This window comes from Hippoglossus hippoglossus, chromosome 20 (assembly GCF_009819705.1).
Source record: "Hippoglossus hippoglossus isolate fHipHip1 chromosome 20, fHipHip1.pri, whole genome shotgun sequence".
Taxonomy (NCBI): domain Eukaryota; kingdom Metazoa; phylum Chordata; class Actinopteri; order Pleuronectiformes; family Pleuronectidae; genus Hippoglossus; species Hippoglossus hippoglossus.
The window spans coordinates 19,834,601-19,854,964 of NC_047170.1; the positions used below are offsets into that span (position 1 = coordinate 19,834,601).

Sequence of the window (20,364 nt, forward strand, 5' to 3'; positions counted from 1 at the left end):
GGTGAGGGATTTCTCCATGGTTCTCTTCAGGAGGTCATCCAGGGAGAAGGTACTGTCTGTGTTCCCATATGTTCCCAAGAAGTTGTTGAGTTCTTCTGTGTTCATCTCGGTGTAACAGTGGAACATGTAGACTGCAGCCAGAAACTCCTGAACGCTCAGATGAACAAAGCAGTAGACTGATTTCTGGAAGATCACACACTCTCTTCTGAAGATCTCAGTACAAAGTCCTGAGAACACCGAGGCCTCTGTGACATTAAGACCACACCGCTCCAGGTCTTCTTGGTAGAACATGATGTTTCCTTCCTCCAGATGTTTAAGTGCCAGCCTCCCCAGCTTCAGGAGAACGTCCCTGTCAGCCTCCGTCAGCTGCTGTGGAGTCGTCTCATGTCCCTCACCGTACTTGTTGTTCTTCCTCTTTGTCTGAACCAGCAGGAAGTGTGAGTACAGGTCAGTCAGGGTCTTGGGCAGCTCTCCTCTCTGGTCTGTGGTCAACATGTGCTCCAGAACTGTAGCACTGATCCAGCAGAAGACTGGGATTTGACACATGATGTGGAGGCTCCTGGACGTCTTGATGTGTGAGATAATTCTGCTGCACAGCTCTTCATCACTGAATCTCCTCCTGAAGTACTCCTCCTTCTGGGCGTCAGTGAAGCCTCGTACTTCTGTGACCCTGTCGACACATGCAGGAGGGATCTGATTGGCCGCCGCAGGTCTGGAGGTTATCCAGACGAGAGCCGAGGGAAGCAGATTCCCCTGGATGAGGTTTGTCAGCAGCACGTTGACTGATGACCTCTGTGTGACATCAGACACAAGCTCCCTGTGGTTGAAGTCCAGAGAAAGTCTGCTTTCATCCAGGCCGTCAAAGATGAACAAAGGTTTACAGACAGCGAGCGTCTCTGCCGTGAGCTTCTGTAACGCTGGATGGAAAACACGGAGCAGCGTGAGAAGACTGTGCTGCTGGTCCTTCACCAGGTTCAGCTCCTTGAACGAAAGCACAGTCAGCAGACCCACATCTTGGTTTTCTAAACCCTCTGCCCAGTCCAGAGCGAACTTCTGCACCGAGAAGGTTTTTCCAACGCCAGCGACGCCGTTGGTCAGGACGACTCTGATGCTGCTCTGCTGGTCAGTTGAGGCTTTAAAGATGTCGTGGCACTTGATGGGAGTGTCGTGGAGGCTCTTCATCTTGGAAGCCGTCTCAAGCTGCCTCACCTCATGTTGAGTATTAACCTCTTCACTCTGTCCCTCTGTGATGTAGAGCTCAGTGTAGATCCTGTTGAGGAGGGTTCTACTTCCTGTGTCATCAGTTCCTTCAGTCACATGTTCACATCTCCTCCTCACACTGAGCTTATGTTCATCTGAAACCTCCTGCAGACCACGATCTGCTGAAAGACAAGAAACAATGTCAGAGACAGAGAATCTGAGAATCTGCTGATTGTTTTCATCAGATACAGAAAAACTACAGAAAATAAAAGCTTTTTAACTTTGTGCTTTTCTAACGATGTTAAATGTTGATGCTGTATGAAGGAACAAAATAAAACCACATGTGCTGTTGTCAGAAGTGAAGACATCAGCAGACACATGTACAGTGCTGCTCTGACCGGCTGTCTGAGCTCCAGCTCCTGTTCTGGATCTTTGTCCACACTGGGGACAGGAGGAGTCTCCTGAAGAACCAGACTGGTCCCAGTATGAGGTGATGCACTGTCTGCAGAACCAGTGTCCACAGCTGGTGGAGACTGGATCCTTCAGGACGTCCTGACACGAAGCACAGCAGGACGACTGCTCCTCCTCAGAAACATGACTCCTCTTCCTCTCTCTGTGAAGACATTTCCTGATAAGTCACATGTCACAGTCACAGGTTGTCATTTTGTCATGATTGATTGACAGCTTCAAGATGACTGCAGTTAAGCATCTGAAGTCAGGCAGACTCCAGAGTAACAAGTTGGCAACTCATATTTTTATAAAGCACATTTAAACTGATTAATAATGGAGGCATGAGAAGCACAAGACAAACAGGTTAAAACTAGAAATACTGCCAATTGTTTCCAGACTCATGAGGTCAGAGACCTTTGACCTTTGAAATCTAAACAGTTCGTCTTTAAGACCAAGTGACAAGTGGTCAAAATGTGAAGGAACTTCCTTACGACAGACTTGGGATATCCTGTTCAAGAGGCCAAAACATGTTGTGAGGCCACGTGACCTTCGACCACCCAAATCTAATCAGTCAACCTGTGAGTCTAAGAGAACACTTGTACCAAATGTGAAGAACGTCCCTCAGGGCGTTCTTGAGATATCCCATTCACAAGACAGGGCTGGATGGACAGAGCCTGAAAACATGGGGCTTCTGGCTACTGGGTGTCACAGAGTAAATGGTCTCAAGGGCTTTGAGGGTCAAATATAATTAATTTTGATTTCATTGACTTGTACAAAGCTCCAGGGTTTGATATCATAAAGGAGTTAAGAAAATGTATTGGGGCAAGCTGCAGCCGTCAGGTGTAACTGGAGGATGAAACTATGTCGTCTGCATTAAAGTTAGAAAGACTATTGTACTTTTGATGGATCGAGCAGAGAAGTCGCAGGAACAGTGAAAATAAAAGTGGTCCACAAATTGAACCTTGATGGTTCCAACAATTGATGGGAGCAGAGGATGAAAAAAGGTTCCGTCTCTCGTTAAGGAAGCGAAACGTTTCAACACTGGACGATGAAGACCAACTTCGACCTCGAGCTGTTTTACAAACATGTCAGGACCGTGTCAAACGCTGTGGTGACGTCGAGCAGAACTCAAACAGCACAAGACCCAGAGGCCACAGATAGAAGGATGTTGTCATGAACCTTCAACAGAGCAGATTCTAATGTGCTGAGCCACAAACCACACTGGAGTCCGTTAAAGATCCTCAAAGAGAAACCTAGGAGAAGTTATTATGGTCACTGGGATTCACGGTTGTTTCTTTAGATGAGTGGATGGTGCAACTTGCTTCTCTGTCAGACCTTGATGCAGAATGACTCCACGTAATTGACATTGCTAACCTCCACAGAGTATGATGAGTGTGACCCCTGGTTTCTAACGAGCGAATCTTCTTCACCTCGTTTAAGAGCCTATCTCCTGTTACAAGCAGTGACGTCAACAAAATAAACAGAGCAGTTTGGAGGTTGACGGGGTTTGTGGCCTGTTACTTTATGTGTGAGGTGGAAATACAGCAACATTACTGTGTTTAAAACTAAAACACAGTAATGTTGATGTTGCCTAAGACTCCTGAGATCTTCTATTTTTACACCTGTGTCACTAAAGATCATCTGTCAGATCAGCTGGGGCCCTGCAGCTACTCCTTCCCCCTTTGTCCACAATTAATGTGGTTTCTTCTAAGATAATGTTACGAGAACAAAGTGACCTCAGTGGTCAGCATCAACACACCGACATGAAAAACATGTTTAGAGCCACAAGCAGTGACCTCGACCAAATAAACACTGAGAGAAAGTGGACAGTTTGGAGGTTCACATGTTTGTAGCAGGTCTCTTACTCTTTGTGTGAGGGTCCAGGTTCTTTACTGAACAACAGAGGCTGATCTATGGACATGTCACTCTTCAGAGACACACAGCTGAACCCTGGAGACTCGGCTCTCAGTCTGTGGTCCTGACCTCTGCAAACACAAACATGTTTTTATTCAGAACACATCATTCACTGGTTCATTCTCTGAGGATTCAGTTTGGAGATTCACATGTTTGTAGCAGGTCTCTTACTTTGTGTGTGAGGGTCCAGGTTCTTTACTGAACAACAGAGGCTGATCTATGGACATGTCACTCTTCAGAGACACACAGCTGAACCCTGGAGACTCGGCTCTCAGTCTGTGGTCCTGACCTCTGCAAACACAAACATGTTTTTATTCAGAACACATCATTCACTGGTTCATTCTCTGAGGATTCAGTTTGGAGGTTCACATGTTTGTAGCAGGTCTCTTACTTTGTGTGTGAGGGTCCAGGTTCTTTACTGAACAACAGAGGCTGATCTATGGACATGTCACTCTTCAGAGACTCACAGCTGGACCCTGGAGACTCGGCTCTCAGTCTGTGGTCCTGACCTCTGCAAACACAAACATGTTTTTATTCAGAACACATCATTCACTGGTTCATTCTCTGAGGATTCAGTTTGGAGGTTCACATGTTTGTAGCAGGTCTCTTACTTTGTGTGTGAGGGTCCAGGTTCTTTACTGAAGAGTAGAGGATGATCTATGGACATGTCACTCTTCAGAGACACACAGCTGAACCCTGGAGACTCTGCTCTGTCCTCCTCTTCCTCCTCATAAACACTCATCTTCAGTCTGAGAAGAAAAACACTGTGAGCTCAAACACACACGTATAATATAAATGTTGCTGAACTCTCACCAGCCTCAGACTTCACGTCTCCTCCCTCTGCTCCTTACAGATAAAACTAAGTCTGAACACTTTCACTGGCTGCTCCGCCTCCTCTGCACTTACTGGAAATCACGTGACTCTGTGCGTGTGTGTGTGTGTGTGTGTGTGTGTGTTGTAGGGACTTCCCTTCAAGAAGCCGTTACATTATCAGCAGTCATCGCGAAAACCTGACACGTCATCAGTAGTCCGAAAACACAGGATTATCATGCAAAAAGATCGCTAGCATGCTAACGCTAGTATGCTAACGCTAGTATGCTAACGATAGTGTTTTTTTTAGGGTCGTTGGGGAAAAAAGTGACTATAAAACATTGAAATGATCTTAAACTAAGATGTTACAATCTTTATCGTAATTTTTAAATTCTTATTCATGGAGAAAATACTACATTTGTGGGTCTCTCTCCCGGGTGGCCGGTGATTCGCAAGGCATTCTGGGTACCCCTCCGTTCGAAGTGAGGAATCTGTCAGGACCGGTTTGGACAGGTAGAGCCCCGCCCCTCGGCCCCGCCCCTCGGCCCCACAGGACACACCTCCCCTACAGGTGAAAACGAAGGGGTGGGGCCAAGGGGTGGAATGGGCCCAAGTGACGTCATGTTCCGATCAGGTCCTGATAACCAGGACATGACGTCACTGTGTGTTGGTTTGAATCCAGTTCATCAGAATCATGGAAACGACTCGTCAACCAGTTCAACCAGTTCAACACGTGACGCTCACAGTCTGGACCCAGAGTGAAAATGAGCGACATGCAGACAGGATCCGACTCCACCGACTCACAACCAGACTCACAACCAGACACACAACCGGACTCACAACCGGACACACGACCAGACTCACAACCGGACTCACAACCAGACACACAACCAGACTCACTACCAGACACACAACCAGACTCACTACCAGACTCACAACCAGACTCACTACCAGACTCACAACCAGACACACTACCAGACTCACTACCAGACTCACAACCAGACACACAACCAGACTCACAACCGGACTCACAACCGGACACACGACCAGACTCACAACCGGACTCACAACCAGACTCACGACCGGACACACAACCAGACACACAACCAGACTCACAACCGGACACACGACCAGACTCACAACCGGACACACAACCGGACTCACAACCAGACTCACGACCGGACACACAACCAGACTCACGACCGGACACACAACCAGACTCACAACCAGACTCACAACCAGACACCGACCGGACTGGCACCGGAGTCCTCCCGGTAACACATGAACTGTGAACCTGAACTAGTTCTCACTCACACAACACAAAACAACACACAAACACGCGCGCACGCCCTTCCTGCTTTACTTGTGTGTCCGTGTGAGGACAGAAGTTAGTCCGGACTCTTCTTCTCTCTACAGCCCACAGGTAGAAAACTGACTCCGAGTCTCAGACAGTAAAATGATCTGTTCAACACGTAGTTGTGTTAACACTCACCGGACTCAGCACGTTGTTGTGTTAACACTCACCGGACTCAACACGTTGTTTCACCGTCTGCGTTGTGTTGTTAAAATGGAGTCTGACTTCAGTTACAGCTTCTCTTCATTTCCTGGAAATCAAACGACAATCTCTCTGTGAGGAGGGGGGGGAGAGACACAAGCGCGCGCACACACACGCGCGCACTTCCTGCTTGACTTGTGTGTCCGTGTGAGGACAGAAGTTAGTCCGGACTCTTCTTCTCTCTACAGCCCACAGGTAGAAAACTGACTCCGAGTCTCAGACAGTAAAATGATCTGTTCAGCACGTTGTTGTGTTAACACTCACCGGACTCAACACGTTGTTGTGTTAACACTCACCGGACTCAACACGTTGTTTCACCGTCTGCGTTGTGTTGTTAAAATGGAGTCTGACTTCACCTTAAGTTTCATTTCCTCCTCTTCTCTGCATTTACTGGAAATCACATGACAGTGGCTCTGTGAGGGGGGGGGGGGGAGGAGACACACAAACACAACATGTTATTGTTTATATCTTCGTAGAGAACAAGGTGTGAATTAGGGCTCCACCAATTATCGTCCAAACTCAAATTTTAGTACAAAGTTTTACTAGTTTTATTTATTTCTACTTTATTTATTGAGTTAAACTTCAGGCAGCTATTTTGTTAATTTATTAGAATGCTCAGTTACCTTTATAAGAAATATTGCTGGGGGCTTCCTACACTTTTCATTTTTACATAATGTTCAAAAGTTCTCTTTCCATTAAACATATTGGACTAAAATGAGAAGATGTTGATATTTAACTTTAAATCTTTAAATACAGATAAAATAAGTAAAATTGTTAAATACCAGCTGCAGGTCCGCATCAATGCTAACATGTCACATTGTTCTGCTAACAATAGGTTAGCTAACTTTCCTAATTTAATCTATATAAATGAACAAGACTGACAGCTGAAACAATTCAACTACGTTTCCCATGAGTCTCAGCATACATAGGTTCAACAACTCTGTGAATCATGTTCCAAAATTTAGCATTTTCCCAGTTTTTACTAACAGATAAGTTTAGTTTCATTGTCCTCTTCCTGTTTTTATGAACTGTCTTCATAACTAACATTTTAATTTGCATAATAACAACTCAGTCATACCTGTACAAAATTAAAAAACTAAAATATTCATTCGTAACTCAAGTAAAAGATTCTACAAGACACATGGAGCTGCGTTATATAAGTCAGCTTTTCTCATTCTGCCTTTACTTTAAAATAAAAGCGCATCATTACTCATAACTTCACACCCAGAACTGGAATGTCTCAGTAGATCCCACATCTCCACCAAGGCCCGACAGGGCTTCAAGTTCAATCTGCCCCAAACCACACACACTCGTAAATATCAGTCCTCTACGTAAGACAGATTTACTTCAAAGAAAATGTGTGACGACAGCATTATCAAATTACATGGCTGACACACACTGACACACAAACACACTTAAAAACCTTTAAAAACACAACTCAGTTCAGTTCTGTTGATGCTCAAGTTTCGATGAAGAATAAAAGAACCCAACATCTGGTGTGAACTGTTTCACCTCCAGCTCAGTGAGAACACGTGTTTCTCTATGTTGTTATAAACCTTCACAATCATTTCTCCTGTTTCCTGCTTCGTCTGATGGAAACCAACATGCCTGTACAAAGTACTACGTTCAAACAGAACCTGTGATTTCTGAGTAAGATCAGACTTCACGTACCTGCTGTGGTGAGAGTCCACATGTTGAGGATCAACACAACCAGAGACTTGAACCCAGACATCTTTCTGTCATTCTGTGAGAACTGGATGTGGATCAATGGAAGAAGAGACGAGTTAACAGCTGGTTTGACTCATGACACCGAGTCAGAGCAGCGGAGGTTCAGACTCTGCAGCTACGATCTCTGCAGAGTTCAGACTGAAGACTCACAGACTCTAAGTCCCATTGTGAACATTGTGTGATGGAAACTGAATGTGACTCTGTAAAGTGCTCCCCTCCCCACATGTGGAGGTAAGTGCGTTGTGTTGTTAAAATGGAGTCTGACTTCACCTTAAGTTTCATTTCCTCCTCTTCTCTGCATTTACTGGAAATCACATGACAGTGGCTCTGTGAGGGGGGGGGGGGAGGAGACACACAAACACAACATGTTATTGTTTATATCTTCGTAGAGAACAAGGTGTGAATTAGGGCTCCACCAATTATCGTCCAAACTCAAATTTTAGTACAAAGTTTTACTAGTTTTATTTATTTTTACTTTATTTATTGAGTTAAACTTCAGGCAGCTATTTTGTTAATTTATTAGAATGCTCAGTTACCTTTATAAGAAATATTGCTGGGGGCTTCCTACACTTTTCATTTTTACATAATGTTCAAAAGTTCTCTTTCCATTAAACATATTGGACTAAAATGAGAAGATGTTGATATTTAACTTTAAATCTTTAAATACAGATAAAATAAGTAAAATTGTTAAATACCAGCTGCAGGTCCGCATCAATGCTAACATGTCACATTGTTCTGCTAACAATAGGTTAGCTAACTTTCCTAATTTAATCTATATAAATGAACAAGACTGACAGCTGAAACAATTCAACTACGTTTCCCATGAGTCTCAGCATACAGAGGTTCAACAACTCTGTGAATCATGTTCCAAAATTTAGCATTTTCCCAGTTTTTACTAACAGATAGGTTTAGTTTCATTGTCCTCTTCCTGTTTTTATGAACCGTCTTCATAACTAACATTTTAATTTGCATAATAACAACTCAGTCATACCTGTACAAAATTAAAAAACTAAAATATTCATTCGTAACTCAAGTAAAAGATTCTACAAGACACATGGAGCTGCGTTATATAAGTCAGCTTTTCTCATTCTGCCTTTACTTTAAAATAAAAGCGCATCATTACTCATAACTTCACACCCAGAACTGGAATGTCTCAGTAGATCCCACATCTCCACCAAGGCCCGACAGGGCTTCAAGTTCAATCTGCCCCAAACCACACACACTCGTAAATATCAGTCCTCTACGTAAGACAGATTTACTTCAAAGAAAATGGAACAAAAATATCCTATTTTACAAAGTTAAAGAACGTGATCGCACCAAAAGCTAACGAGATCTTTCCTGACCAGAACCAAATAAGAGCCACAAGGTTTGTTAAAAAAGAACTTCAATCAAAATATGTTTTGATTTTCAACATTTTTAATGGAAAATATAACATCTGTACTTCCTTAAACAAGGTTTGTGCAAATTTTGCTCTCGTTCATTCCAACTGCCCCAAACGCCACTTCATGTGTGTTTCCCATCTGTCCACCAGAGGTCAGTGTGTCCCTGAGGTCCAGTGTGAGGACTGGAAAGGAGCAAGGTCTCACTGAAACATGGGACAGTAGAACTCTTGACATTGTTGTGACTGTTGTCTCCTCCTGGGCTCCGACAGGAAACAGGATGAGGGGAAAAACTCCTGAAACTGTTTTGCTGCCCAGTTTTCATTTCCCCAAACTCACAGCGAGCAGAAATAACTCGAGCTCTGCAGTCTAGGCCACAGCAGGGATGAAATACTGGAGCGACACATCTTCATGCAGCAGAATCAGGTGGACGACCCTCTGACAGACGATATCTGACAGGAAGAGAAGAAATATAATGTTCAACCAGTGATGGAGCAGAGAGTGAAATCCTTCACCTGAGTACAACAGAATCAAAGTGAAAAATGACTCGGGGACGTTTACTTTCTACAGCAGAGACAAAACAGACGTAACCAACACCAGTCCTGACTTTATGTGCTTCACACAGGTTTCTCTAGGTTCTATAGAAACGATGGGGCTGATAAAAGTGGTGTTTTAAAAAAAAACAACCTTTCTCCCGTTAGAATGCTGATATTGTGACATATGAATAATCCCTTTCATCAGCTGGATGAGGAGCGGACTTACTGCACATGGCCTTGCTGGGGTTGACCTGCTGTCCCATGAGGAACTGCTGCAACCGCCTGATGTCCACTCTGGCCTCAGCCATGGACTCTGGGTCCCTGCTCTGAGACGCACTGTCGTCCTGTGAGGCGTCGTCCCCTGCAGGGACAGGAAGCAGGGAGGGGTGGGGGAGATAAGGGGAGGAGGAAGAGATTGCTAACTCAATACTGAAGCAGATTTATCTTTCACCATGAAGCATTTCATCATGTTACTTATTATTTTAGCAAGTTATTATTCAAAGTATTGGAGGAAAAAAAAAGATTTCCCTCAAGAGATTTATTATCGGTCAGAATGTCGGAACCAGACTTGCTCTCACGCAAAATAAAATAAAAACAAGTTTCACCCCACGGTGGATTCCCCAGGTCTTTGAAGTGTGTGGTGACGGAAACCAGATCGGTCTCAATCTTCAGATTCATCTGTCCGTTCAGGTTGGCCTCGATTACCTGATTCAAACACACACACAACTAAACTAAACACTTTATTTAAGATGACATTCATGCTTTTTGGTTTTAAAATGTTGGAACTGTACCAGCCCTTAAAATCAGACACAGCTCTGGAGGAATGTGATGCTACCAGGAAGTTGGAGAGGTTCTTCATTCGGTCCACGACGCTCTTCATGGTCTTCAGAGGAGGCAGGTAGATGCTGACCTGAAACGACAGACACACAAACTAACCTTGGAGGCAGAGGATAATCTCATTTTTAAATCTATGTTGAAACTAAACCAGCATCGTGTTCCATTCAGAGACGTCTCCAGACAGACAGACAGACAGTAGGCATTTTTTGAATTTTCAGGGAGATACACTTCAGACAAATCTTAGTTACACATATAAAGTGACCTGTACTTGAACCAAATGTGTCCTTTACAAGATAAACGTGTATAATGTGCACGCTGCTTGATTAAATACTGGGACGTGTGTTGCACTTACATCAAAGTCGGGCATGCTTGGTTCTTTGAATTCATGCCAGAGTCTGCGGGGGATGACGTTGACCGGGACGTCGTGAGTGACGACTCGACTGATGCTGGACAAGGTGGGCTGGACGGAACAAAGGGAGGACATCACCTCATGTCTCATCTGCTGCTGAACATAACTCTGCTGCTGCATCACTGTCACATCGTCTTTTTACCATAACGGTGTAAAACAAAATGTGTGATTGTTGATTCAAGACATAAGAGAGAATCAATAGTAATAGTGATATAAACATAGATAAGTGTAGAAAGGAATCTGAGTCTTCGTGTGGATGTAGAGTCTGTGGTGAGAAACAGCAACAAATTGTCCTGGAAGAAAATGACTTTCTTCTGTTTCTTCTTGCACCATTGTTTGGGGGTGGGGTGGGGGGGGTGCACGTCGCCACTCCCACATCTCATTTTCACAGACTCACCAGCTCTGCAGCGATGGTGAGGCAGGGGCAGTGCTTCTTGGTCAGTTTCACCTTGACGGACTTGGCGTTCTGGACCGTCTTCAGGGCTCTGGACAGGTTCTCTGGAGTCACCTCCAGACAAATCTCATTGTCCTCAGAGGACACACCCTCCATCTGGTACTCATCAAAGAAGTTGGCCTGCGGAGGGAGGAAGGACGCACAGACGGGAAGAGCTGAAAGAACTTGGAGATACTGAGCCATGCAGGTGGTTGAAGGTACCGACCGTAGGCTGTATACAAGACGTATCCATTACTGTACAGAGACAATGAATTCGTTTGGTCCATGTCCCATGCAGTAACAGGGAGGTGGTGGGGTCAGTGACTCCTGGTCAGCACAGTCTGTTGTATGGATGACACACTGGGCTCTTACCTGTGACAGTTCACACCACATGCTGACCCCTCCATTGGCCACTTTCCCAGACAGAACGAAGAACAGGTTGTCTGGAGTCAGTCTCAGGACGCACAGCTTCGTCAGCTTCGAGATGGTGGTGACGACCCCTGGTGAGGAGGGAAAGGTTAGTTAGGGACAGCGTCCACCAAGCTAGCAGGTCAGCAGGGACAGCTAAGCTAACAGGTCAGCATGGACAGCTAGGCTACCAGGTCAGCAGGGACAGCTAAGCTAACAGGTTAGCAGGGACAGCTAAGCTAGCAGGTCAGCAGGGTTAGTTAACCTAACAGGTCAGCAGGGGCAGCTAGGCTAACAGGTCAGCAGGGACAGCTAAGCTAACAGGTCAGCAGGGACAGCTAAGCTAACAGGTCAGCAGGTTAGTTAAGCTAGCAGGTCAGCAGGGACAGTTAAGCTAGTAGGTCAGCAGGGTTAGTTAAGCTAGCAGGTCAGCAGGTTAGTTAAGCTAGCAGGTCAGCAGGGACAGTTAAGCTAGCAGGTCAGCAGGTTAGTTAAGCTAGCAGGTCAGCAGGGTTAGTTAAGCTAGCAGGTCAGTTAAGCTAGCAGGTCAGCAGGGTTAGTTAAGCTAGCAGGTCAGCAGGTTAGTTAAGCTAGCAGGTCAGCAGGGACAGTTACGCTAGCAGGTCAGCAGGGTTAGTTAAGCTAGCAGGTCAGCAGGGACAGTTACGCTAGCAGGTCAGCAGGGTTAGTTAAGCTAGCAGGTCAGCAGGTTAGTTAAGCTAGCAGGTCAGCAGGGACAGTTAAGCTAGCAGGTCAGCAGGGTTAGTTATGCTAGCAGGCCAGCAGGTTAGTTAAGCTAGCAGGTCAGCAGGTTAGTTAAGCTAACAGGTCAGCAGGTTAGTTAAGCTAGCAGGTCAGCAGGGTTAGTTAAGCTAGCAGGTCAGCAGGGTTAGTTAAGCTAACAGGTCAGCAGGTTAGTTAAGCTAGCAGGTCGGCAGGTTAGTTAAGCTAGCAGGTCAGCAGGGACAGTTAAGCTAGCAGGTCAGCAGGGTTAGTTAAGCTAACAGGTCAGCAGGGTTAGTTAAGCTAGCAGGTCGGCAGGTTAGTTAAGCTAGCAGGTCAGCAGGGACAGTTAAGCTAGCAGGTAAGCAGGGTTAGTTAAGCTAACAGGTCAGCAGGTTAGTTAAGCTAACAGGTCAGCAGGGACAGTTAAGCTAGCAGGTCAGCAGGGTTAGTTAAGCTAACAGGTCAGCAGGTTAGTTAAGCTAGCAGGTCAGCAGGGTTAGTTAAGATAGCAGGTCAGCAGATTAGTTAAGCTAGCAGGTCAGCAGGTTAGTTAAGCTAGCAGGGTTAGTTAAGCTAGCAGGTCAGCAGGTTAGTTAAGCTAGCAGGTCAGCAGGTTAGTTAAGCTAGCAGGTTAGTTAAGCTAGCAGGTCAGCAGGTTAGTTAAGCTAGCAGGTTAGTTAAGCTAGCAGGTCAGCAGGTTAGTTAAGCTAGCAGGTCCGCAGGTAAAGCGGCTCACGGGTGAAGTGGTTGAGGCAGGACACATCTATGATTTTTCCTCGGAACTTCATGTTGATCTTTGGCCGTAAAGCGACGCGTGAAGTCGGTGAGATGTTCACATTCAGCCGGAAGACTTCGCTGCCGCGGTGGTTTGGATTCGGTCCGTGCGATCAGAGGTCCGTGGGAAACAAGACACTAATGTCAATACTTTCCTACCGATCCCAATAAAACACATTTCACTTAAAAACACGATTTGTTTTTCATTTTCATTTTCATCCATTTCTCCCAGGGAACAACGTTTATGATTTTTCTGAATACTTATGTCTCATTTCTGATTATTTATGTATGATTTATTTTTGCCAAACTCTACATCCATAAAATTAACTTCCTGAAAAAAATGTAATCTTATTGAAACAAACAAGCAAGTGTCAACACGTATCTTCAAAAAATGGATTTAAAAACCTGAAATGAAAAACAGTAGAAAGAAAGTTCAACAGTAACGGATCATGAGCGTGTGAAGTTTCTCTGGGTGACCTTTGACTCATTGTCTTTTCTGCAGCGTGTTAGAAATAAAGCTTGATTATTATTATTTGCTCAGCGAATCAAAAATCTTTCCTCTGATTCTCCGAGCTCCCTGTGTCTGAAACAACAGAACAATCCTGGATTCATCCGTAAACTCCTTAAATATCTGGAGCAGAGTCTGAATGTGTAGAATTCATCACTACGATGTATTTTAGTGTTTTCTGCTCCTCCTGCTTCATCCTCTTATTTTGTTGTCATGATTTGTCCATAACAATAAAGCGGTGGAGACAGCTCTGAATTCTATTGGCTCGCACCTCAGACCAGTGACCAATCACAGACGGTCTCTGTGGATAAAGGGCTGGTGTGTCTCAGGTGATTAGTTGAGTTTTCTGTGAGACGCTTTGATAGAGATTTGATGGTTTTAGAAATCATGAGCAGGTTCTGGTTTAAAAACTGATTTCACAAAACTGTGTAGAGACACCGGGAGCAGGGGAGCTGTCTGTCTACAGTCGTCTTTTGGTCCTATCTATTTCTTTAAATTCAAACGGCCCCCCCTCATTCTGTTCCCCTGTTTAATTTAATTCACCTGTTTGTCTTTATGTATTCAACGGTAAATATCCGATTGTGCTAAACGTTCTTGAGTCTTCCAGCAGATGGCAGCTCGTTCACATGGTGAAGTGGACTTATGGCCTGAGGACACTGTGCGTCTCATCCAGGTTTGGTTTCCTGTACGTTTCAGATCATGTCGAGCTTTCGCCAGCCGAAGAGGAACATCATCGCTAAACTGACCTTTGACCTCTACAAGCTGCAGCCTAAAGACTTCCTGTGCTGCCTCAGCATCGAGGCCCCCCTGTACCAGATGTACACGCTACACATGGTTTACTGTGGTGCACCACGTCCTCAGGTGAGTCGACCTGTGCTGGACGTCACAAGTTTGATACCTGACAAAACGACCTCACCCCTCAGTCGCTGCTCTGGAGCGTTCAGCCACATCACATGGTCTTCTCCAGAGCGAATCAGCCACCTGGCGTCAGACCGGAGGGGTTTGACCTCCATCCACAGAAACCAGAAATAATCTCCATCCGCACCATCTCACCTGAAAACACACACGTCACATGACCATACACCACACTGGTCATGTGATGTAAACAGGAAGTAGGTTGTCTCCTCTGCAGTTGGTTGCTTAGTAACAGAAAATCCTTGGAAAGAGGAACAGTGATGGTGAAAAGTCAGAGCAGGGATTTCTTTATTTCGACATAGATCTAAAACTAAATCTCTATTTATAAACCTCATATGTGATTTCTTTAATGACGAAGTGCAGACACACAACTTTACAAATCAACAGTTTCTCAGGAACAGCTCTTCAAACAATGAACACTTGAGGTTTTAGTGGTCAGAGGTCAGAGGTCACCGTTGTGTATCGATGAAATCACTCCTGTTTAGACGGATGATGAAGCAGCTACAATTCAAATCTATTTAGTCGACTACAGAAGACGATCAAGTGTGAAATATAAATGTTTTGTAAAAAAAAAAAGAGAAATCGTCAAAATAAATTTGTGTTATTCTCTTTGTGTCTTTTTTCTATGTTGATTGAATTCCAAGGTCAAAGTTCTTTTCCTCACATTTCAGAATTTAAAGTCAGAATTCAGTTTGTATTTGTTTGCATTTTAATTTGAGTTGTTTATCCTCTTTTTAAAGTAAAAGTAAATAAATAAAACGTATTGATATCACACGTGTATTATGTGGTGACAGTGTTGAGATTTAATTTAAACCAAGCACGCGTGTTTTGTGCTGACGTGCACGAACTGGACTCCGTGACCCCCCCCCCCCCCCCCGGGGGCGTGGCCTCGTGACCACGCATGAGAGGAGGCGGTGAAGACCTTTAACAGACAGAGACTCCAGCTGGGACCCGAACTCACCCGAGCTCAGACCGCAAGATGAGAGAAATCGTGCACATCCAGGCGGGACAGTGCGGGAACCAGATTGGGACCAAGGTACACGCACGACGCTGACGTCACATTCAGATTCTACAGTTGTGGGAAATTAAAGATCAGAGTGTTTTTATCTTTTACTGCTGAGATAAGTTTTCGATTTAAAACTGAAACAATCCAGACCTGTGTCACCGTTCATTGATTTCATTTGTTAAAGTATAAAAACCCAGTGATCCAGATGAAGTCAGGTGTGAACTGGATATTATCTCAGAGAGGATTCAGGTTGTGTTTCTATTTGAAGGAAGTCAAGTTCCTGCTGATGTTCTCAGATGTGAAGTCACGTGAAACTCACAGAACTGGATTTTCACATTTGAAAGTTTTTGAAGAGAAGTTTCACCAAAACATTATTATTCAAAAATGAGTAATTACATTTTCTAAATGTTTCCATCTGAACCTCAGACTGTTCCTGATGATTAATACTGTTATTATCAGAATATAATACACAAAGTACTGTGTGTGTGTGTGTGTGTGTGTGTGTGCGTGTGTGTGCGTGTGTGCGCGTGTGTGCGTGTGCGTGTGTGTGTGTGTGTGTGTGTGTGTGTGCGTGTGTGTGTGTGTGTGTGTGTGTGCGTGTGTGTGTGTGTGGAGGAAATAATGATGAATAATCACTTCCACCAACTGGAGTCAGACAGGTTCTTAACTGATGTAAAAATAAACTCATCGGTGATGAGTGTGATGGAAGAAATTTGCAGCTGTGGCTCGGTGATAAACTCACAGAGAGAGAGGGGGTGCACACACACACACACACACACACACACACACACACACACACTCATAATAGAAACATCACATAAACAACGAGCAGGTTGAACAACCACAACGAGACAAAGATGCTTTGGGACAAAATGTTTGGTTCATATCAAACAAGCTCTTTTCTTCTTCTGCTCTTTCATTGCTACTGTGACTCGATCAGTTTTGGGAAGTGATCAGCGATGAGCACGGCATCGACCCTGCGGGAAACTACGTGGGTGACTCGGCTCTTCAGCTGGACAGGGTCAACGTCTACTACAACGAGGCGTCCTGTAAGTACGAGTCTCTGTGAGTCTCTGTGAGTCTCTGTGAGTCTCTGTGAGTCAGCGTCTTTTCAACACAAAACTAAAAACAGCCTCTGACTGCTCCTTTTAATATTTCACTTCCTCTATATGTAAATACTTTACTTTAAATTTCATTAGATTCCATTTTTTGTCTCACATTAGATGATGTGGATTTAACTGTTGAAGACGATGTCACACCTTGTTTAGATCTGATTTATGAATGTGGGCGAAACAAATAGTGTTTGATTGATTGACTGTTTGATTGATTGACTGTTTGATTGATTGACTGTTTGATTGATTGACTGTTTGATTGATTGATGCGTTCGTTAGACGGGGTCGGGACTGACAACAGTGCTCTGGTCTTCTCTGTGTGTGCAGCACATAAATACGTCCCCCGGGCAGTGCTGGTCGACCTGGAACCAGGAACCATGGACAGTGTTCGCTCAGGAGCCTTCGGACAACTCTTCAGACCGGACAACTTCATCTTCGGTAACATTCACCTGGGTTTTTATTCGATTCTGAGCCAATCAAATATCATGTAGCTGTTTTTGGTCTCCTCCACCTCCGGAGGGAAATGCCTGGCTCTTGGTGATAGTGGACAGTGGCCTTTATTCACACAGTGCATCTACGGGCAGCACTTTCTCTGTGAGAGGTGGCCTTATGGGGTTCAGTGTCTCTGTGTGCGATGGCCGAGCCGCAGCAGCAGTGAATCTGTACACAGCTGTTTGATAAACTGACAGTAGAAGAAGAAGCAGAGCGGCTGTAGACCTCAGTCCGTCTCGTACACACACACAGAATAACAGTCAGCTGCCGAAAGTAGGTCACCAGTCCGACACATGTTCCCATCTGCTGTGGTGATGGTTTTACATTTCACTGACGGATTTTCTCTGTGCCGATTGGTCGTCCACAGGTCAGACAGGTGCGGGGAACAACTGGGCCAAAGGTCATTACACGGAGGGGGCGGAGCTCGTGGACTCGGTCCTGGACGTAGTGAGGAAGGAGTGTGAGCACTGCGACTGTCTCCAGGTGACGACTGCCAGGGGTTTCCAGCTTTTTGTGTGTGCTCATAGGAAGCAGAGATAATCTCCCCGGCTGGATTTCACCGCCGTAGGCTGAGGAACATTATATATAATATCATAAGCTCCATTCATTTAGTAATTTGATTCATTCATCTGTAGGTATCACCATCTCTTCACTTGGCCACAGCCCCAACGGCCCAGTCCTTCGTTTTTGATACATTTAATAATTAGAGTCACATTGATGCCTGTGTTTAGAAAATATCTAATGAATAAATAAACAAACAAACAGGACATAAATATCTCAAATCTAGAAGGTTGCTCAGTAGAGTTCATACCAAACGTCCCTTTATGAAACCAATTGAATTCACTAGATCCAGATTTTATTTAGATCTGCACCAAATCACACACACTCTGACTTTTTCTGGACCCGCACCAAGATGTAATGGTTCTTTCCTGACGATTACCACAGCCTCCCACTAAGTTTCATGGAAATCCGTCCAGTAGTTGTTGTGTACTTGCTGACATTCAGACAGACAGAGCCGTCAAAGCTGTTGAACTTTACCCTCCATCTGTCTCAAATGACGGAAATAAACTCAAAGTTGAAATTCTGTCTGCAGGGTTTCCAGCTGACGCACTCTCTGGGGGGCGGCACCGGCTCAGGCATGGGCACCCTGCTGATCAGCAAGATCCGAGAGGAATACCCCGACCGGATCATGAACACCTTCAGCGTCATGCCCTCCCCTAAGGTGCGACTCCCTCTGTTCCCCCCCGTTTCCCACCATCATGTGTTATATTTCTGATCTTGCTTTTGACACGTCAGGTGTCGGACACCGTTGTGGAGCCCTACAACGCCACCCTGTCGGTCCACCAGCTGGTCGAAAACACAGACGAGACCTACTGCATTGACAACGAGGCCCTGTATGACATCTGCTTCCGCACGCTTAAACTCACGACACCAACCTACGGGGACCTCAACCATCTGGTGTCAGCCACCATGAGCGGTGTGACGACCTCGCTCCGTTTCCCCGGACAGCTCAACGCGGATCTCCGCAAGCTGGCCGTCAACATGGTGCCTTTCCCTCGACTCCACTTCTTCATGCCGGGGTTCGCTCCTCTGACGGCGAGGGGCAGCCAGCAGTATCGAGCCCTGACCGTTCCCGAGCTCACCCAGCAGATGTTTGATGCCAGGAACATGATGGCAGCCTGCGACCCTCGCCACGGCCGCTACCTGACCGTCGCCACTGTCTTCCGCGGGCCCATGTCCATGAAGGAGGTGGACGAGCAGATGCTGAACGTCCAGAACAAGAACAGCAGCTACTTCGTGGAGTGGATCCCCAACAACGTCAAGGTGGCTGTCTGCGACATCGCTCCCCGGGGGCTCAAGATGGCCGCCACCTTCATTGGCAACAGCACGGCCATTCAGGAGCTGTTCAAGAGGATCTCTGAGCAGTTCTCGGCCATGTTCCGCCGAAAGGCCTTCCTGCACTGGTTCACGGGCGAGGGCATGGACGAGATGGAGTTCACGGAGGCGGAGAGCAACATGAACGACCTGGTGTCCGAGTACCAGCAGTACCAGGACGCCACCGCCAACGACGGAGAGGAGAACTTTGAGGACGAGGAGGATGAGATCAACGACTGAAGGCGACGGGGAAAGGTCTGAGAGAACAACGGTTGGTTGAATAATGCGAACATTTATCAGTCAAACGACTGATAAATGTTTCTTTGGGAAAAGTTATAATATTGTCAGCAGCTGCAAAACTCTGACCAGAAATCTTAGAGACTTTTATTTACTAGAGTCCCACCAACAGAGAGCGCTAGTTTCTCTCCACACTAACCACCGTCATTCTCTCACCTGAACGTCACACTCTGACCACAGGGGGGCGTCAGATCAGAAAACGCTCGTGTGTTGTTTTATAGTTGTTTACGTCGATCAGGTCAGTTTTTGGATTATAAAGAAAACCGTGTGTTAAACAAAACACAACCAGGAGTCGTAGGTTCACAAGACGCTAAAACTCTAAAGTGGAAAAAATAATTGTTTCTTCAATACCAACACATAATTTACAGAATCCTAACACTCTTTGTTCTGTTTGAGTGTTTTTGTACACGTGAGGAAGTTGTGAGCGGTGAAATAAAAACGTTAAATGTCCACTGTGTGTTTTTTCTGATCTTTCCTCGTACACATGGATTGTTCTGCACGTCGTTGGGCGTTGAGCTGATGCTCACACACGTTCATGTTCCCTCAGGATGAACCAGGGAAACCGTCATCCTTGTCCAATGGGTTGTTTTATGATCAAACATAATGACCCATCCGCCTGAGCTGTGTCACAAATTAGGAAATGTTAGCCTGCAAAGAAACACAAAGCAACACAAAGAACATGTAATAGATGGATATAACTTAATAGTTGAGGTTCAATAAGTTTATCAGATCTTATTTTTATGCCTCTGCTGATGACATCTGATTCTCCCATTCTTCAGAACCTGATATCTTTGTAATACCTTGAGGTTATTTCTTCAAACTTGGCACTAACGTTCTCTTGCACTCGAGGGAAAAGTGACTAGATTTTGGTGATAAAATGTTAAAGTTCAAGGTCATAAAACTCTCTTTTGTCTCATGAATATGTTATCTAAGGAACGCCTTGAGAGAATCCAAGGTCACAAGGATTTAAAAAACCTATTCTTTGTATCAATAGAGTCTT

The 20,364-nt window shown here is 45.1% G+C and overlaps 2 protein-coding genes and 1 long non-coding RNA gene across 5 annotated transcripts; 1 reads left to right on the top strand and 2 right to left on the bottom strand.

The window, feature by feature from the left end:
* Nucleotides 1–4,645: 4,645 nt before the first annotated feature.
* LOC117753592 lies at nt 4,646–6,640 on the bottom strand. Its single transcript, XR_004612265.1, has 3 exons — nt 6,226–6,640; nt 5,899–6,001; nt 4,646–4,939 (listed from the first exon to the last, which is right to left on the bottom strand). It is a non-coding gene; the product is annotated as an uncharacterized LOC117753592 (long non-coding RNA).
* A 2,415-nt stretch (nt 6,641–9,055) lies between these two features.
* Nucleotides 9,056–13,297, bottom strand: hus1 (HUS1 checkpoint clamp component). Of its 3 annotated transcripts, none has more exons than XM_034571758.1 (8): nt 13,122–13,297; nt 11,624–11,751; nt 11,216–11,392; nt 10,762–10,869; nt 10,408–10,482; nt 10,178–10,277; nt 9,799–9,933; nt 9,056–9,488 (listed from the first exon to the last, which is right to left on the bottom strand). In XM_034571758.1, exons 1-8 carry the CDS (start codon nt 13,171–13,173, stop codon nt 9,406–9,408), a joined length of 858 nt encoding a protein of 285 aa, XP_034427649.1. In that variant the 5' UTR covers nt 13,174–13,297; the 3' UTR covers nt 9,056–9,405. The 3 variants fall into 3 exon arrangements, with proteins under 3 accessions (XP_034427649.1, XP_034427648.1, XP_034427650.1); XM_034571757.1 differs by having other exon boundaries at nt 9,799–9,928; nt 10,173–10,277; nt 13,122–13,295; XM_034571759.1 differs by lacking the exon at nt 13,122–13,297 and having other exon boundaries at nt 9,799–9,928; nt 10,173–10,277; nt 11,216–11,506; nt 11,624–11,729.
* A 2,072-nt stretch (nt 13,298–15,369) lies between these two features.
* On the top strand, nt 15,370–19,814 carry tubb6 (tubulin, beta 6 class V). The gene is made up of 6 exons (XM_034571749.1): nt 15,370–15,618; nt 16,529–16,637; nt 17,028–17,138; nt 17,560–17,675; nt 18,286–18,414; nt 18,489–19,814. The coding sequence occupies exons 1-6, from the start codon at nt 15,562–15,564 to the stop codon at nt 19,305–19,307; spliced, it is 1,341 nt and encodes a 446-aa protein (XP_034427640.1). The 5' UTR covers nt 15,370–15,561; the 3' UTR covers nt 19,308–19,814.
* Nucleotides 19,815–20,364: the final 550 nt, after the last annotated feature.